General features: G+C 46.1%; 2 protein-coding genes across 6 annotated transcripts; both read left to right on the top strand.

Annotated features, from left to right (window-relative positions):
- The first annotated feature begins 2,389 nt into the window (after window positions 1-2,389).
- On the top strand, window positions 2,390-25,229 carry LOC136465793 (probable helicase MAGATAMA 3). Of its 5 annotated transcripts, XM_066464480.1 has the most exons (29): window positions 2,390-2,866; window positions 2,964-3,035; window positions 3,431-3,615; window positions 7,227-7,291; window positions 7,558-7,621; window positions 7,722-7,972; window positions 8,085-8,123; window positions 8,832-8,949; window positions 12,937-13,044; window positions 13,923-14,053; window positions 14,150-14,285; window positions 14,412-14,551; window positions 14,929-15,126; window positions 15,232-15,429; window positions 15,529-15,564; window positions 15,771-15,856; window positions 16,030-16,077; window positions 21,389-21,497; window positions 21,586-21,691; window positions 21,876-21,973; window positions 22,044-22,148; window positions 22,225-22,317; window positions 22,441-22,494; window positions 22,857-22,915; window positions 22,995-23,079; window positions 23,157-23,516; window positions 23,668-23,790; window positions 24,467-24,553; window positions 24,638-25,229. In XM_066464480.1, the coding sequence occupies exons 10-29, from the start codon at window positions 13,946-13,948 to the stop codon at window positions 24,857-24,859; spliced, it is 2,451 nt and encodes an 816-aa protein (XP_066320577.1). In that variant the 5' UTR covers window positions 2,390-2,866; window positions 2,964-3,035; window positions 3,431-3,615; window positions 7,227-7,291; window positions 7,558-7,621; window positions 7,722-7,972; window positions 8,085-8,123; window positions 8,832-8,949; window positions 12,937-13,044; window positions 13,923-13,945; the 3' UTR covers window positions 24,860-25,229. The 5 variants fall into 5 exon arrangements, 4 of the variants coding, with proteins under 4 accessions (XP_066320577.1, XP_066320508.1, XP_066320545.1 ...); XM_066464411.1 differs by lacking the exon at window positions 7,227-7,291; XM_066464448.1 differs by having other exon boundaries at window positions 7,558-7,972.
- On the top strand, window positions 2,821-8,311 carry LOC136453532 (PHD finger protein ING2-like). Its single transcript, XM_066454094.1, has 7 exons — window positions 2,821-2,866; window positions 2,964-3,035; window positions 3,431-3,585; window positions 7,558-7,621; window positions 7,722-7,972; window positions 8,085-8,123; window positions 8,303-8,311. Exons 1-7 carry the CDS (start codon window positions 2,821-2,823, stop codon window positions 8,309-8,311), a joined length of 636 nt encoding a protein of 211 aa, XP_066310191.1.

Below are 25,229 nucleotides of genomic sequence, written 5' to 3'. Positions count from 1 at the left end.
GTACCAATCGAAAGAATCTATACTTCAACTCCTTTTTTTACCTCTGTAGCCCCCATTGATGGCTTCTTCTTTAGCAATGGAATTGCTCTCTCTGCCACCCAGCTTATAGATGCCATCTTGTTCACAACCCTTTTTGTAGATGAACATTTATGGACCCCCCTTATTGATTTGTATCTGCATTTTGCAAACAGAACAAAACATCAGAACAAAAGAAGGCAGTAAACACAAAAAAGAGTAAAATGCAGAAAGTAACAATTATAAAACAAAAAAACAACAGGTTCATAAACAATTCAGAATTTATACCCTGACACTGCCATCTTGTTGGGTTCTAGCTCTAATAAACCATGGACAGCCCAGAGCAGCACATTTACCCCTAAACCTTTCTTTGTCTGAATGCTCAATATCAAGCTCAAACTCCTTCCTTATAGTAGGCTGCCTGACAGCTAGCCTAAACTCATCCATGCTGGGATAGCATGTGCCAACACTCATATCTAGATTGTCCCTATCCCATTCATACATCGGCTCTGCATCAATTGTGTCATCAACATTGGCAGCTGCTTCATTCATATCTGCTTGCATCTCTGCTGTGATAACTGGAATGGAAACCTCTTTTCTGCTGGCTTCTTGTGCCTCCACTTCCTTGAATCCCATTGCCTCATATACCTGTTCCTCATCAACAAGCTGTGTAGCTAAGCCATCATCATCAGGATTCTCTTGTATGGTTAGTGTATTCCAATCAACTGCTACAGGCTGTTTAGTAGGGAGTGGGGGTGCTGGTGGGGATCTGCAAGTATCACTACACCCCTCAGCATCATCAGGCACATGACTTGGTCCAACATGAGATCCATTGGTGACACCAGAGACACATCTTGCTGTAGAACTGTCTTTGTCTGTACACCCACCTTTGCTCACAACATCTACTGCAATGAAAGCCATCCTCTCATCCCATCTGTCCTTAACCATCTGCTGTAAATGCTCATCCCTCCTAATCTTTCACCCAGACCCAGTATCTTGGTCAAGAACCCACACTGAAAGTGTTTGAGATGACCCCCATATAATCCTAGTGGCTAAATCCTCATAAAACAAAGCCAGGGTATACTCACTGTTCCTGTCAAACCATAAGTTGTGTTGCTGCTCTGCCATCTCGACTAGTCCATACTCACTATTAGCAACATATTTAGCGACTTTAACTAGTCTAAATGCAGAGCTAGGATAGATTCTGGCATAATCAACCACAATGAACGAAATACAGAGTCAGAGAGTATCCAACACACTGCACAGCTTAAGTTGGTAACACTTACCAAAGCGGACAGTCACTGCTTGCCATTGTGACCTCGATTGATTGACGCCATCTACTACATCAGAATCCTAAGAAGCAAAAAATGGATGGAGATAAAGTGAGCAACCATTAGTGGCGGAGCCAGAACCAAAATATGGGGGGATGAAAAGCAGCAGCCAGCTCAGACTTGTTCAGAGCTTATGGCGAGGCAGTGATAGCAGCCATCAGCATATGATTTTTTATCTGTATGTATGTTGATAGATGCTAACTTGCATTTTTTCTGATAGCTCATGAATGGGGGGAAATGTAAAAAAAAAATCAGACACATATTCCTAATGATACATAATATTTTCTGTAATTTACGTATATTTTTTAGCTAACATACGGATCACTAGAAAAATTTGTGAAGTAAATTAAAAAATGAACACGGACGTACACAACCAATCACTAGCTTCTCGTTTCTACGCGGGCAGTAGCCACAAACAGGATTGCGGGCTTGCGGCCGCCGCGTCAAAGGACGCACTCACGTATGCGGCTGAATACGGCCACCCTAGAAGCCCGCGAACGAGGACGCGACGCTTGCGGACGCAGGACGGTCTGCCCGCCATGCGTACACCCATGCACCCTAACCCTAAATGTCGTGGAATGTGGGTGCAAAGGGGGCGGCAGGGGCCACATACCTTCGATCCGTCGCGAGCAGCAGCTGGCGGCCGTGGCTCAGGGACAGCCGGAGGGGAGCAGGCGTGGCGGCGGCGGGCGAGCTAGAGAAGAAGGGGACCGAGAAGAAGCAGGCGGCGACGGTGTTCACGGGGGAAGAAGAGAACGCGTCGGGCATCGACGTTGCCCGCATGAGAAAATAGGCGAGCGAGCGACTGGCCCGGCCCGTTTTCCCTTCTTCCAAATAGCCAGGGGCAGGCAGGTCATTTTGCTGCGCCCTGCTGACTATGTGCCACCGTGTCATGTCGCCGTGACGTGCCAGACGAGTAAATGTGGCAGCACGAAGACGCACGATTTTTAAACATGCTAAATATATAAGAGCCATCGTAAGGATGAGAAACGGATGAGCGAAGATCTTAGGTAAATATGTAAATTCCCGCGCCGTCGTCGTCGTCGGGCGTTCGAGCTTCCCCGTGCGGGTCCGCGCTTCCGCTCCCCAGCGCTTCCCTGAGTCGCTGCCGGCTCGCGTTTCCTCAAGCCAGCGGTCGAAGGTCGATTCAGCGCCCTCACGGGAGCTCGTCCACGCCCCCTTGTCCCTGCGCACCCACACCTTCGCCGGAGACCGCCACGCTGTCCTCGAGTTCGACCTCTCGTGAGACGGCGCTTCACGCCCTGCAAACGGGACGACCCCGTCCCGCATCTACGGTGGATATTCGCCTGTGGGACGAGCCCATCCCACTTCTCCCCTCATCCAAACGCCAGCGAGAAGAGGACCGTCCCGTCCCGTTACGGTTCGTCTCTCCACCCCTAGTTCCCCAAATCGAGGCATCGATCCATCGAACCCTGCCCGGAGACGCGGAATCCGCGAGCCATCATAGACAGGCATGGCGATCGCTCGGACCGGCGTGTACGTCGACGACTACCTCGAGTGTGAGACTTACGCGCCCCTATTTTACGGATTATTGAGTTTGCTACCCCCTCCGATTGTTCGTCCGTACCAGTTTATTTTGTGTTTCGAATTGTGCAGACTCGAGCACCCTGGCTGGCGACCTGCAGAGGATTCTCTCCACCATGCGCGAGCTGGATGACAGGGCACATGGTGATGATTTCTTCCCCATTTCTGTTTTTCTTAGTATATATATATAAGGATACCAGTTCGAAATTTTGCATATCTTATGTTTGCTTATTGTCCAAGACAGACTAATTTAAATTTGACTAAGTTTGTAGAAAATAGTATCAACAGCTGAGCTATGAAAATATGTTACATGATGAATAATGATACCTATTTGATGTCATAAATTTTAGGGATACTAGTTTATTGTACAATTTTTGCTCAATTTAAATATGGTCTGACTTAGAACTGTAGCTAGAATTGCACTCCTTTCGGGACGGAGTATGACAATTTCTTTTAGTGTCAATTGATGCTAAGTTGGCATTTTCGTGATGTGATGATGAGTGGATAATTGTTTTTGCCTATGCGATTTTGTGTTTCAGGCATTATGGGTCAGACCAAAGAACAGATAAAGTATATTCTGGGAGTATCATCCCATGGGTATGACAGGTCAAACATGGATGATGATGAGTCGGAGAGGATGAAGAAGGATATTGAAGCTAGCCAGGACAATGCTCTGAATCTTTGCACCGAGAAAGTCTTACTGGCACGCTAAGCTTATGACCTGGTACTGCATCCTTCCTGTTGTTTCCCTGTGGTCCTAGGTTCAAGAAACTTATGGTATGAGTTCTTTTCAATTTTAAATGCTCACCTAGTGCAACAATATATTTATTCCATATTTAATAACTATCTTAGTTGCTGTTTCTTTCTATTCTACGGTCAGGTCCAACTTTTTTTTTATCTGAAATCCAAAAAGCATTATTGGAGTATGCATTTGTAATGTTATACAAACTTAAACTAATTCTAGGGTCAAGTCTTTGCAGTCATTGATATGTTCTGAGTTATAAGCTGCCGCAAATTCAAATATGAGTACTAACTAGAACTACTGGATAATGGTCACAACAACAACAACAACAACAACAACAACAACAACAACAACAAAGCCTTTAAGTCCCAAATAAGTTGGGGTAGGCTAGAGTTGAAACCCATCAGAAGCAATCAAGGTTCAGGCACGTGAATAGCTGTCTTCCAAGCACTCCTATCTAAGGCTAAGTCTTTGGGTATATTCCATCCTTTCAAGTCTCCTTTTATTGCCTCTACCCAAGTCAACTTCGGTCTTCCTCTGCCTCTCTTCATGTTACTATCCTGACTTAGGATTCCACTACGCACCGGTGTATCTGGAGGTCTCCGTTGCACATATCCAAACCATCTCAACCGGTGTTGGACAAGCTTTTCTTCAATTGGCGCTACCCCTAATCTCTCACGTATATCATCGTTCCGAACTCGATCCCTTCTTGTATGACCGCAAATCCAACGCAACATACGCATTTCCGCGACACTTAGCTGTTGAACATGTCGTCTTTTCGTAGGCCAACATTCTGCACCATACAACATAGCAGGTCTAATCGCCGTCCTATAAAACTTGCCTTTTAGCTTCTGTGGTACCCTTTTGTCACATAGGACACCAGACGCTTGCCGCCACTTCATCCACCCTGCTTTGATTCTATGGCTAACATCTTCATCAATATCCCCGTCCATCTGTAGCATTGATCCTAAATATCGAAATGTATCCTTCCTAGGCACTACTTGACCTTCCAAACTAACATCTTCCTCCTCCCGAGTAGTAGTGCCGAAGTAACATCTCATATACTCAGTTTTAGTTCTACTGAGTCTAAAACCTTTGGACTCCAAAGTCTCCCGCCATAACTCCAGTTTCTGATTCACTCATGTCCGACTTTCATCAACTAGCACTACATCGTCCGCGAAAAGCATACACCAAGGGATGTCCCCTTGTATGTCTCTTGTGACCTCATCCATCACTAAAGCAAACAAATAAGGGCTCAAAGCTGACCCTTGATGTAGTCTTATCCTAATCGGGAAGTCATCCGTGTCTCCATCACTTGTTCGAACTCTAGTCACAACATTGTTATACATGTCCTTAATGAGCCCGACGTACTTCGTTGGGACTTTATGTTTGTCCAAAGCCCACCACATAACATTCCTTGGTATTTTATCATAAGCCTTCTTCAAGTCAATAAAAACCATGTGTAGGTCCTTCTTCTTCTCCCTATACCGCTCCATAACTTGTCTTACCAAGAAAATTGCTTCCATGGTTGACCTTCCGGGCATGAAACCAAATTGGTTCATAGAGACCCGCGTTATTGCTCTCAAGCGATGCTCGATAACTCTCTCCCATAGCTTCATAGTATGGCTCATCAACTTAATTCTCCGGTAATTCGTACAACTTTGAATGTCCCCTTTATTCTTGTAGATCGGTACCAATATACTTCTCCTCCACTCATCAGGCATCTTGTTCGATCGAAAAATATGGTTGAACAACTTGGTTAGCCATACTATAGCTATGTCCCCAAGGCATCTCCACACCTCGATTGGGATACCATCCGGTCCCATCGCCTTACCTCCTTTCATCCTTTTCAACGCCTCTCTGACCTCAGATTCTTGGATTCTCCGCACAAAGCGTCTATTGGTGTCATCAAAAGAGTCATCCAACTGAAAGGTTGTGTCCATATTCTCACCATTGAACAATTTATCAAAATACTCTTGCCATCGATGTCGGATCTCATCCTCCTTCACCAAGAGATGCTCCCTTTCATCCTTAATGCACTTAACTTGGTTGAAGTCCCGTGTCTTTCTCTCACAAACCCTAGCCATCCTATAAATGTCCTTCTCTCATTCCTTCGTACTCAAATGTTGGTAAAGATCCTCGTACGCTCTATCCTTTGCCACACTTACAGCTCGCTTTGCAGTCTTCTTTGCCACCTTGTACTTCTCTATGTTGTCCACACTCCTGTCATGGTACAAGCGTCTATAGCATTCTTTCTTCTCCTTAATAGCCCTTTGGACTTCCTCGTTCCACCACCAAGTATCTTTAGCCTCGCGTCCCCTTCCTTTGGTTACTCCACACACCTCTGAGGCTACCTTCCGAATGTTGGTTGCCATCTTGTCCCACATGTTGTTTATGTCGTCTTCTTCCTTCCAAGAGCCCTCTTTGATAACCCTTTCCCTAAATACCTCTGACGTCTCCCCTTCCAGTTTTCACCGCTTTGTTCTTTCAATCTTAGCTTGTTTATCCCTACGGGCACGCACCTGAAAACGAAAATCTGCCACCAAAAGCTTATGTTGAGAAACAACACACTCCCCTGGTATCACCTTGCAATCCAAGCATGCTTGTTTGTTCTTTCTTCTTGCGAGGACAAAGTCAATCTGGCTACAGTGTTGTCCGCTACTGAAGGTCACTAGATGAGATTCTCTCTTTCTAAAGAAAGTGTTGGCTATCATCAGGTCAAAAGCTACCGCGAAGTCCAGAACTTCCTCCCCCTCCTGATTCCTACTACCATACCCAAAACCTCCATGAACTGCCTCGAAACCTGCGCTTGTAGTACCTACATGCCCATTAAGATCTCCTCCTATAAAAAGCTTCTCACTACTAGGTATAGCTCTAACCAGGCCATCTAAGTCTTCCCAGAACTGTCTCTTAGCACTCTCGTCGAGGCCTACTTGGGGGGCATACGCACTAATTACGTTCAAGACCATATCACCAACGACAAGCTTGACTAAGATAATCCTATCTCCTTGCCTTCTCACTCCCACCACACCATTCTTGAGGCTCTTATCAATCAAAACTCCTACTCCATTTCTATTCGCGACTGTCCCTGTGTACCAAAGCTTGAAACCTGTATTGTCCACCTCCTTCGCCTTCTGACCCTTCCATTTAGTCTCTTGAACGCATAATATATTTACACGCTTCCTAGTCGCGGTATCAACTAATTCTCTTAACTTACCTGTAAGTGACCCTTCATTCCAACTACCTAAACGGATCCTAGTTGGTTCGACTAGCTTCCTTACCCTTCGCACCCGTCGACTCAGATGCGAAGACCCTTGCTCATTTTTCACTACACCCGGGCGTCGATGTAGCACGCCACTAAGGAAGCGACGACCCGATCATTGGTCACTTGACACCATGCCCAGATCACGACACGGCGCGTCACGGGGGTGACGACCGGCCCTTGCCCATTTAACACCATACCCGGATTCCGATATGGCGCGTCGCTAAGAGGGTTACGCCCCAACGATTTTCTTTCGGGTTTCATCTCCATTAAAGTGGCTAAGTTTTTACATTGGCTCGCCACGCCTAACACAACCATCCTCTTTTATCAGGGCTTGGGACCTGCTATGCTGGGACACCAAAGGCGCCCCACCATAGGCGGAGTTACTAGATAATGGTCAGCAAGAAGAAATTGAAGAAATTGAATTTGAATGTGAAGAGCCTGATACGATTTATATTGTTTGATATGCCTCCATATATCTAAGATTAGATGTTTATATTAGAAGCCTAACAGGTGTTACGCCCACTGGAAGTAAAGAGATTTTGGTGAATGTGGATCAATCTAGAAATGAAATACCAACTTCTATAGTCTTACCACTTTATTCAGTGTCACTGGCTTTGCATGGATATCTAATTGCAAGCACCTTGTGCATTATTGTACAGATAGAGAGCCATATAAAACGCCTTGATGAAGACTTGGGCCAGTTTGCAGAAGATTTAAAGCATGGTATTAGCAGTCGTGGCAGATGCTAGGCATTATTGTGGGCTGCCATCCTTAGATCTTTGTCAAACAGATTATTATTATTATTTTTCTATTTTAATTGCAGAAGGGAAGATACCTTCAGATGAACCTACAGTCCTTCCTCTAGTTCCGGTGGTTAGCAGGGATGAGAAAAGGAGGTTTGGTTTTAGTACGCCTCAAGCATCAAAGAAATTTAGAGAGAGGGAATGGGACAGGGAAAGGGGTATGGACTTTGACTTAATGCCCCCTCCAGGTAGCAGCAAGAAAGCAGGTACATCTATGGATGTGGATCAAACAATTGGTCCAAATGAACCGACATACTGTATATGCCACCAGGTCAGTTTTGAAGATATATATGTGTTAATATTTCCTGAAACTTATTTGCATGAAACAATTTTTATGTCGCAATCACTTTCTGAATAAGATTTCTTTGCTATTGCTATTTCAGATTTCATATGGTGACATGATTGCTTGTGACAATGAGAATGTAAGTCATCTTGGTGCCAAATAATCATGCCTCATGAGTTATCTTTCAGAGTAAACTTATAGTTTCCTTTACGTTTTAGTCTAATCAGAGGATAAGCTTTAGATCTTTGCTGTGATTTTAGGATTTTCTTTTTCCCATTTCAAACAACAGAATGTAGCATTCATTATGCTTTGTTGCAGCTTGACTGATAATCTATGATCTTATCTTCAAGTTTGTAGTTTTCTTCTGTTGCCATTGTGCACAGCAAAAAGAAAACCCTGTTCAATTGGTTTGCTTGATACATAGGCCATCTTACGTCGTTGAGCATTGCCAGTATTTGATGTTTGATAAACTGTTATTACTTATTATCAATGTATACACCTTCGAAGAAAGAAAATAGAGAAACAAATAATTCTTTGTAAACCAGTTAAAGAACCTACATGGTGTATCTGAATATTTTTTGTCAACAATTCATGGTCATATGCTTACATGCATGGTGTATGACTCTTTGTGATCATGCTAAAGCCTGCACTATAATAAGTATGATTTCCAAACATCATTACTAAAGAAAAGTTTCTGACGAACAAATGTTATGATTCGAATCCACAGTTGTGTTGAACCATCACATTAGAAACACCAAAGCTTGTTATGTTACAATACAAAATTTCTTTTTTGTGTGAGAGCAACCTCTCTCTTATAGATGCTAACTGTTTCACCTTGATGCTACAGTGTGAAGGAGGTGAATGGTTCCATTACACGTGTGTGGGTCTGACACCAGAAACGAGATTCAAGGGGAAATGGTTTTGCCCAACATGCAGGAATCTTCAGTAAGAGGTTCTCCAAGTAGGTATGATGATGCTAGTAACCACTGTTGATTTCCAGAAATCTGAATTTTATAAAACCAAGTCCTTTGTCAATATAGGACATAGTAATTTTTAAAACCATGTTAAGCCGTTCCTTTTGTACAGCCTTTCCTCATTACAAAAGAAAATTGTCATTTAAATATTAGCTGTTAGCCTACGAAAAGACGACATATTCAACAGCTAAGTGTCGCGGAAATGCGTATGTTGCGTTGGATTTGCGGTCATACAAGAAGGGATCGAGTTCGGAACGATGATATACGTGAGAGATTAGGGGTAACGCCAATTGAAGAAAAACTTGTCCAACACCGGTTGAGATGGTTTGGACATGTGCAACGGAGACCTCCAGATGCACCGGTGCGTAGTGGAATCCTAAGTCAGGATAGTAACGTGAAGAGATGCAGAGGAAGACCGAAGTTGATTTGGGTAGAGGCAATAAAAGGAGACTTGAAAGGATGGAATATACCCAAAGACTTAGCCTTAGATAGGAGTGCTTGGAAGACAGCTATTCACGTGCCTGAACCTTGATTGCTTATGTTGGGTTTCAACTCTAGCCTACCCCAACTTGTTTGGGACTTAAAGGCTTTGTTGTTGTTGTTGATTAACTCCAAAATTTTGTAATAGGTGCTAATGTAAGGTAAGGGGTTGGTCTTGGAGAGGCCTCTTGATCTCTCCTTTTATCCGGTTGAACACATCTTTGCAAAGGCCTCTAAAGATGGTGTTTCGAGCCTTTGCATTCCATTTTTCGTAATTCACCTCATCGCCTTGTAGGTGTGTGGCATCCCGAGGTTTTGAGAAACCTTGTGAGGCGGCTCTAAGTATTCCAACATCTGGAGCTTCTAGATGCGTCTCCATGCGGATTCATCCTCCTTAAAGATAGGAGGTCCATCCCCGTGAGACATCTTTCTCTAGGCGGTTAAGCCTAAAAACGTGAGCACGAGGCTTTGATACCAATTGAAATGATCAAGATGCCCAAGAGGGGGGGTGAATTAGGCTAATTCTAAAATTCTTTGCAATAATTAAACCCTACGGTTAGCCCAATTAACCCCTTGTGTCTAGAAAGTGTTTCTATTGATCTACCGCACAAAAGTTTAGCAACCTATGTTCTAATCCTATTCTAGCATGGCAATTCTATGAATTTAAATGACAAGAATTGAATTGCTCAAAGTAAATGCTCAAAGTAAAGAGAGAAGGAGGAACGCGGCGATATTTTACCGAGGTATCGGAGAGTCGCCACTCCCCACTAATCCTCGTTAGAGCACCCGCGCAAGGGTGTAGCTCCCCCTTGATCCGCGCAAGGATCAAGTGCTCTCCACGGGTTGATTCTTTGACACTCCGTCGCGGTGAATCACCCACAACCGCTCACAACTCGAGTTGGGTCATCCACAAGCTCCGCCGGATGGTCACCAAACTCCCAATCACCACCAAGCCGTCTAGGTGATGGCGATCACCAAGAGTAACAAGCACGAACTCTCACTTGACCACGACAAGCCTAATGAGAAGGGTGGATGCACACTTTGCTACTCTTGCTTTCACTAATGAGGGCTCTCTTTGGGATTCTCAAATCTCAATCACCTCACTAGGACCTTGCTTTTCTTGGCACTCACAAGGGTGTTTCTCAACTGTTGGAATGAGCAAAAATATCTCCTTACACGAATGGAGGAAGTATTTATAACCTTGGTTGAAAAACAAACCGTTATGTGCCTCTGCGGGGTGACCGGACGCTCCGGTCATGTTGACCGGACACTCCGGTCAGTTCTCCCCGAACTCTAGTGATTAATTTGTGACCGGACGCGTCCGGTCACGATTTTCCCTCTCTGGAACCTTACTGGAGTCGACCGAACGCTGAGACTCAGTGTCCGGTCACTCACCTCTCAGCGTCCGGTCGCACCAGACGAAATCACCTTGATCAAATGAACTGACCGGACTCTGCGCCAGCGTCCGGTCACTCCGGAACTAACGTCCGGTCAGCATTTGACCCCCCATTCACTTCCAACTCTCGATCATACGTGAATGAAGTTTGCTCCAATTGATCTAAGGGCTTTTTAGAAGTTACCTAGTGCTAGATTTAGCAAGTGTGCACCACAGCTAACTCACTAGACTCACCTAGGTCAAGCTACCCGTCCATACCCCCCTTAATAGTACGGCCAAAAAAAAAACAAAGTCCTAAATTACTCTAAGTGTCTCTTCAACTCCAATCGACACTTAGAACTAGTCCATCCTTAACTTTGTCGTCCATCCTTTGAAAACCTAAACGATTTCCATCGTAGGGGCATGACCACCATGATTGCCCAATCGATCTCCATTACTATGACCTAACTTAATTGCCTCTGCAAAACACACGTTAGTCATAGTAATCGCGTATTGTCATTAATCACCGAAACCCAACTAGGGGCCTAGATGCTTTCATATATTATTGCCTTCTACCTGTCTTCCTAAAGGCATTTTTTTGGATAATACAAAACACATAAATCAAAACTCTAAGCACTAACTTGCTAAAGGTCTCACCGGACTTCACTTGAGGCCGACAGAGGACAGAGTGATAGCCATAGACTTGAGGAAGGGGTGGGTAGGGAAGGGTGCCAAAATGACGAAGGGTGTGTTTCTCTAGCAAGCTTGGCTAGCAAGCTACTTTGGCAGGTCCAAGTTAATCAACATATACATTTGTTTGGTTGTCATATGCTAGCTAAGCCTGTATTGACTAAATTCTTGTTTGGTTGCTGGTTTATCTGACTGTTACCTCTTCTTTTGCTATGGTGATCTTACCTCAACCACATTCGTCTTGGTTTGTCATCTTTGTCGCTGTCTCGCATGGTCATGCCGTCATCACACGAACTTGCCTCCGTCTCACGCCAACGCGATGCAGACATTCCCCCTCCCCCTCCTGTGTTGACGTGTGCTGTCTCTCGTGTCCTAGCATGAGCCCGCCACTGTCCCGGGCCACCGGCTCATGTCTACTAGCAGATCTAGGTGGTTGTAGGTTGGGGGCGAGGTGGACATTAGCTAGAGAGGGTGGCGTCCCACATCGACGACGTCTGGGTAGGAGCCCTTGTCCTCTGTGGCTGTCATCCTCCTCGTCCTTGTCCTTTGCTTCAATAGATGACGGTATTGAATGAACCAGAGAAAAAGATGAGAAGTTATATCAGCCTAGGCCACTGAATCGCTAGCAACTAGCCAAGCTAAAACGGACCTCCTCTGTTTTTCCTTTAAGGCCCCGTTTAGTTCCGAAATTTTTTGGCTTTTAGCTACTGTAGCACTTTCATTTTTATTTGGCAAAAATTGTCCAATTATGGACTATTTAGGCTTAAAAGATTCGTCTCACGATTTCTCGGCTAACTGTGTAATTAGTTTTTTTTTCGTCTACATTTAGTACTCCATGCATGTGCCGCAAGATTTGATGTGACGGGGAATCTTGAAAATTTTTGGTTTTTGGCTTGGAACTAAACGGGGCCTAAGCCTGGATAGTTACTTCCTTTTATATTACCTACTAGATCTAGCTAGATGACTTGAGTAGCCAACCAAACATGACTCAAACACAATATAGTCATCCAACCACGAAGGGGCCTGTAGCTCAGTGGTTACAAAGAACTTTAGTAACACCTGAGGTCCTGGATTCGACTCCTCATGGAAGTGAATATTTCAAAATTTAATGGCTTTGCTCTGTCAGTGGTAAGCAACGTTCCCGTCGATAGTGAAACGCCTATGGTGACTTCGTCAATCTCGTATCGAGGACTTGTCGGCCCAATCTTCGAAAATGCTCATAGGGGTAGAGATTACGTGCGTGCATTCATAGATGGTGAGTGTGCGTGCATTGTAATCGGCTACGTTATATTGTGTAATTAAAAAAAAAAAGATATACCCACGTGCGTGAAAGGCAAGCACGGCCCCTTTGCCTTAATAAAAAGAAAGAAATATTTGTTTTTGATGAGAAACAGAAAGAAATAAAAATAAAAAATATATACTGTAATGCGTAGAAGGAGAAGGCTGTCCGGTTGCGCTCCTCCTGGGCCGAACAAACCTGCTGGGTTACCGCCAGGTGCCGTCATTCGGTGGTCTCTTCGCCGGCGACGAGCACCCACCAGGTATTCTCACCCCTTCTCTTCCTTGGTTGCTGTGCGAAATTGAGCTTTGGCTATTTGATTCCTACTACCTTCCAACTTTTTGCAAAAACCATCGGGTGTACATGTGTACACCCATGTCCCTTTACTGGGTCCGCCCCCGGCAGCAGCGCTCCGGTCTGATATCGGTAGTTATCTTCTTTTGTGTTGTTTGTTACTATGTGTGTGGTGAATGGTAACTGGCAACATGATCTATGACTATGCCTTTAGCTGAGTTAGCAATTCAGCATTCTTATCTGTAATGTACTTACTGTGGTATTATTAAGTTCTTGAATATCGCTTAGCCGCTGCTACTATTTTATTTGATTTAATTATTATCGCTAAAAGATCCTAGCTATATCCCTGTATCATTTGTGTGTGTGTGTGTGTGTGGAGAATTTGCATATTCGGGTGTCCGTTACACATGACATATCATAAGTATTGAAGCAACATAGCTCTTGTGTCTATCTGGCACTCCGGCTGCCTCTCCTATTTGCCACTTTGGTTTGTAGATATGGGATGAAAATGAGATGTGGAGAAATTTTATGTATTTATGTGAACCACTTGCTGGTTGATGTACAATAGTACAAACTATAGTGTAGAAAAGAAATGCAATGTTAACAAACTGATGTACAGCCGCTCCTCTTTGGTAATTGTTTCAGACTTCATTGTTGATTGCTGATGCTCAGCAGTATACAAATTATATATAGAAGTACAGACTTCAAACTAGTTATTAAATGATTTACTGCCTCCCCTCGTTGGTCTTTGATGCACTGTTGATTGCTGATGCCTTGCGTTTTTTGTATTCGTGGTGTTATTATGTTAAGAGTCTTGGCATGGCATAACCTAAGCTAAAATTCTAGGTACACCAGTGGCCGCCCTTCCAATGACGGTGGAGAAGTCCAGCGGCGGCACGTCAACTTCCTCCACCATGGACCATTTCCAAAAGATTGTCCTAAGCTGGGATTACCTCCGCCTCATCACCGAATCTAAGGTACGCACATCAACCTCACCACACCCACCACCCGCCCGCCATACCATCCATAACAAAATTTTCTAAATCCCTAACCTTCTCCGGCTCGGGGGTCAGGGCGGCAAGCAGGCCAAGGTGCTGCAGCGTGTGAAGAACACATATGACTCGGTGGCCGAGTACCTCGGTGTCTTTGAGCCACTGCTCTTCGAGGTCAAGGCGCAGATCATCCAGGGACGCAGTGATGAGGAGGAAGGTTAGGGCGTGTGCTCCTGTGCTTTGCTTCTTTCTCAACGCAGCATGTTGCTTGCTCTTATTTCGCTGGTGAGTTGCCAATTGGGATTTTTTTAATTTATGTTTTGACCTTGTGTGGTGTGTGTAGAATCTGGGATGGACTGGCGGAGGGGGGCAGTGGGATCTTGCACAGAGTCTGTGGGGTTCCACAAGCTCTCTGTGGCGGTGGAAGACAATTTTCAGGATAATGTGTCAGAGAATGACCTACTGCTTCTCTCCAAGGAGAAAGTAAGTGTTGTGCAAGTAAATTTTGTACTTTAGCTGGTCCTGATATGAAAATACCAAGGTAATGACTGATTGGGACGAAATGTGTAAACTTTTATTTGGTAGGTGGCCATTAGCATAATATTTAATAACCGAAACCCATAAAATATCTAGATGTATTTCCTGAGTTCTTAGTTCTTACATTTTGGACATTTTGTCTAAGAACAGAGCAAAATGTGCCATATAGTTATGGCTGTGATATCATACTTAGATCAGTCTGGCAAGTAGTCTGTAGCCGAGTACATTATGTGATGAACTATTATACTGAAATAAATCAATCTGGCAAGTAGCCTGTAGCCGAGTACATTATGTGATGAACTGATGTGCCTGCACTCTTGCAGTTTGAGGAGGGATCAACCCCTAATGCATACGCCTTTGCATTGGTGGAACAGCGTGGTGGTGGCTTACATATTTCGCTTAGAACTTTTGTGGCAGGTGAAATTGTAAATCTGAATGTTGCAAAGCCTGTGAACTCTACAAGGCTGCAACATTTTGCTTCCACCATTGCAAGTGAAAATAGCTTGCTGTGGATACTGAAGGCAAGTCTCAATTGTTCTAAAACAAGCACCTGAGTCTTTCATGGTTGCATCGTTTATTGATGGCATGTACTGCTTGATATGCCATTTTCTTGTCTAAATTTTCAGGTCTGCAGCTTGTCTACAATAATGCAGGAGTTCACAGCTATGCATTCTGTAGCTTCTCTACCTTTTAAGGATTTGATTCTTTCAGCTACTGAGAAGCACAAGGATGGTGATGGTCAAAGTCGTGCGTGGAATGTTCCTGAGCCACTTATGGATTACCTCAAAACAAATCTTAACGATTCCCAGCTAGAAGCAGTCAATGTGAGCATCCTTTGTGATTTTCGCATTGTTGGTGTATGTATTGTGTTCCTAATATTTATTTAAAATCATGGCTCTGATAGTTACTGATTTTTTCTCTAGGCAGGTCTTTCACGCAGATCCTTTGTTCTTATTCAGGTCTGTTATTTTTTTACCACTATTAATTTGCATTGTTATTGTTTACCTGTCTTGATTAGTTATGTGAAAGTATTGCAAATACCTGAGCTGTTTTAGCTATATGTTTTTCTTTTGAATGATGTGCAGATCGAACACATAACACTATTTAAGAGTAATGCGCGATTTGCTGATTTATGTTCTTCTAAGTTCTATCTGCTTATTTGCAGGGCCCTCCAGGAACAGGAAAGACACAAACTATTCTTGGACTCCTTAGTGCTGTTCTCCATTCTGCTCCTGCAAGAATGCAGATCAAGTAACAAACTCACTTGGTTATTCTTTATATTTTGGTGTATGGAATAGTAATTCCAATTGTGAGGATAGAAAAGCTCCATGTTTATCATATATGAGAGATAGTAATTATACTGCAGTTCTTGAAATCTTAAATTTCACGCATGCATCTCATATGCTTTGTGATGCTTAATGCAGAGGACTTGATGTTCTAAAGCATGGGCCAGAACTGGACATTGATGGCAAGTACGTTAAGAATGCAGACCTCCTAGTTAGTTTCTAATATATTTATTTGATTTTGGGCTGGGGTATGGAAAATGGGAAGGATATAAAGCTGATTAATAATATCTAGCTGCTTCAAATTGTGAGTTTCCCTTTGAAATGCTCCATCCTTAACTGGTTTCTCTTATAGATCTGCATGGTTATGTGTTGGTTACTAGAAAAATAAAATATCTTAGTTTTGACATTGCTTTTGTTCCTTTGATATTGTAGAAGGTAGGCATACATGGAAGTTACATACATGGGAAGCTATTTCCTGTACAAGGAAACTATCCTAGGCTATACATGGCAGCTAGCCTATCTAGGAAAACACCAATCAATCGTTAATTGATCTAGATATATACATATCCTAATACCCGCCCGCAGTCGTAGCGGAAGCATCACGGACGCATAGACTGGTCCGAAAATCAGTGAAGAGCTGGACGGGCAGACCCTTGGTCATGATATCTGCGAACTGATGCGCAGATGGGACATGGAGAACACGGAACTGTCCCAGAGCGACCTTTTCGCGGACGAAGTGGATGTCGATCTCGATGTGCTTCGTGCGGCGGTGGTGGACGGGGTTGGCAGCCATGTAGACGGCGCTCACATTGTCACAGTAGACAACCGTCGCAAGCGGGATGGAGATGTGGAGCTCCTGTAAAAGCTGACGCAGCCAGCAGCACTCGGCAACAACATGGGCCACTGCTCGGTACTCTGCTTCGGCACTGGAGCGAGACACGGTCGTCTGACGCTTGGAAGACCAGGACACCAGGTTGTCACCGAGGTAGACGCAGAAGCCAGAGGTAGAACGGCGCGTGTCTGGGCAGCCAGCCCAGTCGGCGTCGGAGTAGGCTGTGAGCTGGTCAACGGCACCGGAGCCCAAGTGCAGACCGGCGGACAGAGACCCCTTGACATATCGCAGGATGCGCTTGATCAGCGCAAGGTGCGGCTCACGGGGGTCGTGCATGAAGAGGCAGACCTGCTGGACAGCATAAGCCAGGTCCGGCCTTGTCAGAGTGAGGTACTGGAGCGCACCAGCAAGGCTCCTGTACTCCGAGGGATTGGCAACTGGGGCGCCCTCTGAGGCGGACAGCTTGGTCCGGGCATCCACAGGAGTAGCTGTCGGATGGCATTCAGACATGCCAGCACGCTGGAGGAGATCAGCAGCGTACTGCCGCTGGGAGAGGAACAGCCCGCTGCTGTCCCGCGTCACCGAGATGCCGAGGAAGTGGTGTAGGTCGCCGAGGTCCGTCATGGCGAACTCCGAGTGAAGGCGTGAAGTGACATGCTGGAGAAGTGCCGGTGACGACGCGGTGATGATGATGTCATCAACGTAGAGGAGGAGGTAGGCCATGTTGTCGCCAGCCTTGTAGACGAACAGGGAGGCATCCGACTTGGAGGTGGTGAAGCCGATGCTGCAGATGAAGTTGGAGAAGCGCTGGTTCCAAGCACGCGGCGCCTGCTTAAGTCCATACAAGGACTTCTGCAGCAAACAGACAGAGTTAGGAGCAGCGGGGTCGACGAAGCCTTTTGGCTGCTCGCAGTAGACAGTCTCCTCGAGGTTGCCGTGGAGGAAGGCATTCTTCACGTCGAGCTGGCGTATGGGCCAATCTCGCGACGCAGAGATGCTGAGGACGGTGCGGATCGTGGCCGGCTTGACGACGGGGCTGAATGTCTCGTCGTAGTCAACACCGGCCTCCTGGGAGAACCCGCGGACGACCCAGCGTGCCTTGTGCCGGGCGAGGGAGCCGTCGGAGTGGAGCTTGTGCTTGAACAACCACTTGCCAGTGACGATGTTCGCACCAGGCGGCCGAGGTACGAGGCGCCAAGTGCCGTTGTCGATCAGCGCCTTGTACTCTTCCGCCATCGCAGCGCGTCAATTGGGATCGGCGAGTGCACTGCGATAGTTCACCGGGACCGGCGAGGCGACGGAGGCAGAGAAGCCGTAGCGCTGGACGGTGCGGAGGTTGCCGGTCTGTGAGCGTGTCACAGGCCGGGCCACTGGTACAGCGGGGAGCGCGGCTGGTGGCGCTACCGGTGCTGCAGCCGCTGGTGGCACAACAGCAGCGGCCACGGAGGCAGCCGCAGGAGCCACCGGCTCGGTGGTCGGCGCTGCAGGAGTCCGGGCACGGCGAGTGTAGACGGCACCGAAGCGCTGGCCTCCCAGCTGTGGCCCGCCCGCAGGAGGAGGAGCTGGAGTGTGCCCGCCCGTAGGCGTAGCCAGGGGGCCCAGCTGGAGTACAGCCGGGTCCAGGAGCGCCGGGAACGGATCCTCGCTGGTGGCAGCGAGTGGCGGAGTAGTGCTCACTGGTGTCGGCGAGGAGAGTCCCTGCATCAGAAAATCAAGTGAAGACGGCATGGAAGCCGCCGATGGTGCTGCTGAGAACGGAAACACGGACTCGTCGAAAATGACATGGCGAGAGATGATAATGCGACGAGTAGACATGTCGAGGCAGCGGTAGCCCTTGTGAGAGGATGGATATCCTAGGAAAACACAAGGTGCGGAGCGAGGGGCGAGTTTGTGTGGGGAGGTGGCAGTGAGGTTTGGATAGCAGAGGCACCCGAAAACGCGAAGTGAGGAGTAATCTGGGATGGTGCCGTGGAGGAGTTGGTGAGGTATTCTGTTGTGGATGGAGGAGGAGGGACGCCTATTGAGGAGGAAGGTGGCTGTGGTGAGAGCCTCAGCCCAATAGGGAGGTGGCATGGACGCATGGAGGAGCATGGTGCGGATGGTGTTGTTGGTGTTGTTGGTGGTGCGGAGCATGCGTTCAGCCTTGCCGTTTTGTGGGGAGGTATAGGGGCAGGAGAGGCGGAGCATAATGCCATGGCTGGTGAGGAAAGAGGTGGTGGCGTGGTTAACAAACTCGGTCCCATTATCTGCTTGAAAGGATTTAGGTGTGGTGCCAAACTGTGTCTGAGCGTAGGCAATGAACTCGACAATGTGGCGGTGCACCTCGGATTTTTGGCGAAGTGGAAAGGACCAGCAGTATTGAGAAAAATCATCTACTAAAACAAGATAATATTTGAATCCGGAGTTGCTAAGCACGGGAGATGTCCACACATCACAATGAACTAAATCAAACGGAGCATTGGTTACAGAGGTGGAGTGACTGAATGGGAGTCGCACGTGCTTGCCAAGTTGACAAGCATGGCATAGGCATGGCGAGCTCTTATTGTAGGAGATGACCGACATGCTCCGGAGAGTGGCGAGGCTGGTTGGACCGGGGTGGCCGAGGCGGTGGTGCCACAGAGACGATGTGGTGGCGAGGCTGCAGGAGTGAGCTGGTGTGGAGGGGAAGGTGTAGAGGTCGCCACCACTATTGCAGCGAAGAGTCACGCGCCCCGTCTGTTGGTCCTTGACAGAAAAACCACAAGTGTCAAATTCAATTGAGCAAGCATTGTCACGAGTGAATTGACGGACGGAAAGAAGGTTGCGCACTAAATCAGGAGCAACCAGAACATTGTTAAGGTGAAAAATAGAATTAGGAAAAGACAGTGTGGATGTGCCACGGCAGGTGATAGGGATTGTAGTGCCGTTGCCAACCGTGATGCCGGAAGAGGGTGGGGGAAGACGGGACAGGAGTATACCATCCGAGGACGACATGTGGGCAGTGGCACCGGTGTCGAGGACCCAGGGGGAAGACCCCTGGAGGGACATCTGGTTCAGGGCGGCAATGAGGCCGACCTGATCCCAGCTGCCATGCTGCTGCGGGGGTGGAGAGGCGTCGGAGAACTGGGCGGGGGTGAACGCCGTGTGCGCCTAGGTTGAAGGAAAGGCGCCGAGGACCCCAGGGCCACGCCAGGCTGGGTTCGGCGTCGGCGGACGCCAGGGCTGCTGCTGCGCCCCACCCGTACAGGGCTGCTGCTGCGCTCCGCCCGTCCAGGGAGCGTAGCAGTACCAAGGGCCCGCTGGCGGAGCAGAGGACTTCTGCCCGCCCCCAGAATTGGAGCCGCCCCTGCCCTTCTTCTTCCAGCGACCGCCGCCGCTGCCCTGGCCGCCGTCGCCGTAGCCACTGCCAGAGCCGCTGTTGTGGCTGCCCTGGCGACCGGCAGTGTAGCCACTGCCCGTGTTGCCGGAGGTGATGCGGCAGCCTGTGCCGCACGAGGCATGGAACGCCGTCTGGGCAGCGACGGAGCCCTCGTTGGCGAGGCGGAGCTCCTTCAACACGAGCTTCTCGCGGGTGGGAATCGGCGATGTTGTCGGCGGTGGTGGCAAAGCGGGGATTGAGGCCGCGGAGGAAGTTGAGGACGAGCTCCGAGTCGGTGATGGTGCGGCCGACATCGCGCAGAGCATCGGCTGTGGCCTTCATCCGCTGGGCGTAGTCGTTGATGGAGGAATCGCCCTGGGTCATGGAGTGGAACTCGTGACCCAGGAAGATGGCGCACGGAGCCTTGTTGGCCTCGAAGAGGCGCCTGATGGCAACCCAGAGCTTGCGCGCAGTCTGATTCGGTGCCGCAGCAAGGCCGATGACGTCCGTCCCGGCAGAGCCGAGGAGCCAGCTGCGGACGCAGGCGTCGGCAATGGCCCAAGCAGGGTCAGTGGGGCTGGCCTCCGCCGTGCCGTCGACGTGCTGAAGGAGACCGAATTTCCCGCAGAGAGAGGTGAAAAACGGCTCCCACTGGTTGAAGTTGGGCTTCGTCAGTTCCAGGGTCACCGGGATGTCGTTCTTGACATTGATCGTCGCGTAGGGGGCGACGAAGACGGCTGGGGCAGGGATTGAGCCCATAGCAGCCGAGGTGCTGGAGGGTGTGGTGGAGCTGGTGACAGAGGAGGTCGACATGGGCGACCTGGGAGGGGGAGCAACGCAGCAGGGGGGGGGGGCTGTGCGGGGGGAGGGAGGGAGAAGGAGGATCTAAAGGCCTGATACCATGTAGAAGGTAGAGAATCACCACACACCCAATGTGGGTGGGGAGCCTTTCATATATATAGCCAATAGGCATACATGGAAGTTACATACATGGGAAGCTATTTCCTGTACAAGGAAACTATCCTAGGCTATACATGGCAGCTAGCCTATCTAGGAAAACACCAATCAATCGCTAATTGATCTAGATATATACATATCCTAATAGATATCTCAAATCCTCCACACGAACTAGGGAGTGCTGGGAGGAAAAGGTTGTTTTGTTTATGGTACCATATTTTGTAGCCTTTTTATTTTCTAGCTTTTCTGTGTGGGAAGTGGAACAGCTAAGAATTTTATGTTATTTTGATGGATTACTGATTCTAGTTTTTCAAACACCATGCGACTGCAAATTTCTGTTGGCACCGATAACCGGGGAGTTCACATGACAGGCGTGCACACTGGATGAAGGCATCTCCTTGGTTACTTGGTGCAAATCCTCGAGATTTGATTATGCCTGTTGATGGTGATGATGGATTTTACCCAACAGGAAATGAACTGGTACTCTTTTATATGGTATACTTGCTAAATTTTACTCAGGTTCCTGGACTATTTTATCCCTTACATGGCCAAAAAAAAATCTTTACAGAAACCTGAAGTCGTAAGTTCCAATCGCAAGTATCGGGCCCATGTGTTGGTCTGTGCTCCATCCAACTCAGCACTTGATGAGATCGTGTTGCGTGTTCTTAAGACAGGTAAAGGTTTTCGGTGCTAAATATCCAGTACAGACACAATGCTCCCCAACCCTTCTCTCTCTGTTTTTCTTTTTGTGCATCTGATGTGCTCATACATTTTTAGACTTATCACTCATGCTATCACTAGGAAGCATCATGCACAAATTAAGTAATGAAATGATGTTTTTTTTTTTTGTTGTTTCAGGAATCCGAGATGAAAATAACAACACTTACAACCCTAAAACTGTGCGCATTGGAGCGAAGGCCCTTCATTCTGTTAAAGCAGTTTCCATGGATTACCTTGTAAGTGACATAAAGTTGCAGTACATTTTCTTTATAACTTCTGTCAACTACAATGATTTCAACCTTGCAGATTCAACAAAAACTTTCTGGTGTAGATCGCAAATTAGATGGTGGGAGACGAGGTGCTGGTGAATATGATCGGATTAGAGCTTCAATACTGGACGAAGCAGCCATTGTACTCTTCTGATTAATTATAAATGTCTGCTGATTATACCTATTTTAGTATTCTCACTTTCAAGCAAAATTTGTAGGTATTTTCTACTCTGAGTTTCAGTGGATCCTCAATTTTTAGCAGGATGACCCGTGCTTTTGATGTTGTTATAATTGATGAAGCTGCACAAGCGGTGAGGAAACTTTTAAACATTGCTTTCATCATGGAGCATTGACATCATCAATTTGGATAATAGAATTTTCTATGCCTCTGTTTAATTAAGTTCCTAAGCTTAGACTTATCCCCTTCTTTTCAGGTGGAACCTGCAAATCTTATTCCATTGATCCATGGCTGCAGACAATTTTTTCTTGTATGTTGTCTAATTTTCTCATTTTTTGTATATTGTTTTGTTTTTCCTTTTCTTTAAGCATCTTGCTTTCCCCTGTGCAAGATGTATATTATTTATTTATATAGTACCTTGTTATGTGACTGAGGTCAGGCCCAGGTGATATTTTGAATATTTTCTCTTCTCTTTAGTACCTATAGTAGCACTTGTCTATCTGGGCTTACGTTAAAAGTATACTTTTATTTCTTGGTGTGCATGTTTGCACAGTCTCACCATTTCTCTTGACTGTATATCTCATAATATATCCCTATCAGGTTAATCTGTGCACATGAATACAATCACTTTAGCTTTTGGTAATGATAACTATCTCATAATATTCCTATCAGGTTGGTGACCCAGTTCAGTTGCCTGCAACTGTCATTTCACAGACTGCTCAGAAGTTGGGGTAAGATGATCTTCTTTTTATACCGGCACACATTTTCCAGGTGCTGTAATATGCTAAGACAATGCTCATTATCTCTTAGATATGGAACAAGCTTGTTCAAAAGATTTCAAGCTGCTGGTTTTCCGGTGCAAATGCTTAAAATCCAATATCGCATGCACCCAGAGGTGAATCTCTTATCTTCAGCATATCTGAAGCTGGAAACTGGAATGATTGTTGTAATTCATTATCCATTCCCATACAGATTAGTATGTTCCCTTCAAAAGAATTTTATGAAGGTGTACTACAAGATGGGGAGGGCCTCAGCAGGAAACGTCCATGGCATTCCTACAGCTGCTTTGGACCATTTTGTTTCTTTGATGTTGATGGTATTGAATCCCAGCCATCTGGAAGTGGTTCTTGGGTAAACCAGGATGAAGTGGAATTCATAACTCTCCTGTATCACCAATTGGCAATGCGCTATCCAGAACTCAAATCTAGTCCTGAAGTGGGTGTTATATCACCATACAGGCATCAAGTAAAACTATTGAAGGACAGTTTTCGATCAACCTTTGGGGATCAATCAAAGGAATTGATAGATGTAAGCACCGTTGATGGATTTCAGGTACTAGTTCAAATGCATTTTGGGATTTCTGTACAAATCACCTCTATGCCCCAATACTCTTGCAAGTACCAGTGATTATGATGTTATATCTCTTTCTCGCTCTTTTTGTGACCACTATGATTTGATGTTATATCCGACAGCTTGTATGTAGGGACGTGAAAAAGAAATAGTAATTTTTTCATGTGTAAGATGCAATGAGGAGCAAAAGGTTGGCTTTGTTTCTGATTTTCGACGAATGAATGTTGCCATCACAAGAGCAAAATCTGCTGTACTGGTAAGCCCCTGTTCTCCATGTTTCAAATTTCATCATTACTATTTGTTTTTGCATTATGGTAGCTTCAAAGTTTCCATTGTTTGCATGACACAGAATTCAAATATGCACTCTAGTCTGAACTGAGAGGTAGAGGTAGGTGCAGGCTATAAATTTAATAAGGAACTCTGTTGCCTAACAAGATGTACACAAAGTTTGAGATTCTCTCATGCATCCATACATGCAAGTAGATACGATTGTTCAAGGATGCTGCTTATAGTTATGGTATCTAAGATGAATGGTAGAATGCCTTTTTGAGATCAATGTCCTGTGCAATATGTAACTTCACGGCTCCATCCAGTCTTCAAGATTTAACTGACATTTGGACACCCATACCCCCCCACTTGTACCGCTATTTGTTCATGTTTTATATATACTTCCTCCAATCACTATTGTAAGTCCATTATAAATTTAGAACAGACATAGTCTCCAATATGACACTTTGACTGGCAAAATCTATTCTCTTTTGGAAGGAGCTGTGTGTGTGTGAGTAATGCCAATCTTGTGTTGTCAGTCCATATAAAATGTTAGTTGATGGTCAAAGTTTAAAAAAAAGCTTAGGAAAAAATCTCAATGTGCTTTATTTGTGATTGGAGGGAGTACTTAGTTGTAAATCTAAATAATAATCTGCATGTCGCAGGTTGTAGGTTCTGCTTCAACATTGAAGCAAGATAAACACTGGAACAACCTTGTCGAGAGTGCCAAGGAGCTGAACCGCTTCTTCAAGGTGTGTTTGTGACTTGCTATCTTGTTTCCTTAGCATGAAAGAGTACACATCATCTGGATGGGTCACACTATGCACATTTTGCAGGCCCCGAAGCCATTCACCACATTCTTTGGAGAGGATAACCTGAAGGCTATGAAGGTGGAAAAGTATCCTCTGCCAGTGCCGAATGCTCAAGTACTGGAAGAAATCAATCAAGAAGTTGTAAGGCAGGAGCTCATGAATGTCGATGATGCTTGCGACCATGCAGATGCAGGGGATGACGATGCTGCTGCTATGGATGCTGACGATGGAGGTGGCGATGATTGATTGTAAGATTCGAAGGCTTGAATGGCTTGGGTAGAGCAGTTATGTAGAGTATTGGTATTACAAAGAGGAGTTGGCATTCTTGGATGGACGGAGGTTGCTGAGGGTTGAAAAATAGAAATTTGAAGTAGTGTTTCTTTCCTCGTATCTAATTTTTAGAGAAAGTGATTATCTCAGAGCGCACTACGAAAATTGTTTATTGTGAAACTGCAGAGGTGATAGATATGTCTCTTATGTATGTTTTCCATGGTTGGCAGTTAAATTTCACAGTGTGATGCGTCTTTCGCATGCACTGGTTTAGGTGAAGTAGGAGCATACTGACAGAGAAGTTTCAACTGAAGCAAATGCTGCTATTCTCGATACTTCACTGATC

Source organism: Miscanthus floridulus, chromosome 1, assembly GCF_019320115.1.
Source record: "Miscanthus floridulus cultivar M001 chromosome 1, ASM1932011v1, whole genome shotgun sequence".
Classification (NCBI taxonomy): Eukaryota; Viridiplantae; Streptophyta; class Magnoliopsida; order Poales; family Poaceae; genus Miscanthus; species Miscanthus floridulus.
The sequence above is the reverse complement of the archived record's forward strand: the minus strand, read 5'-3'. Positions and strand labels throughout refer to the sequence as shown.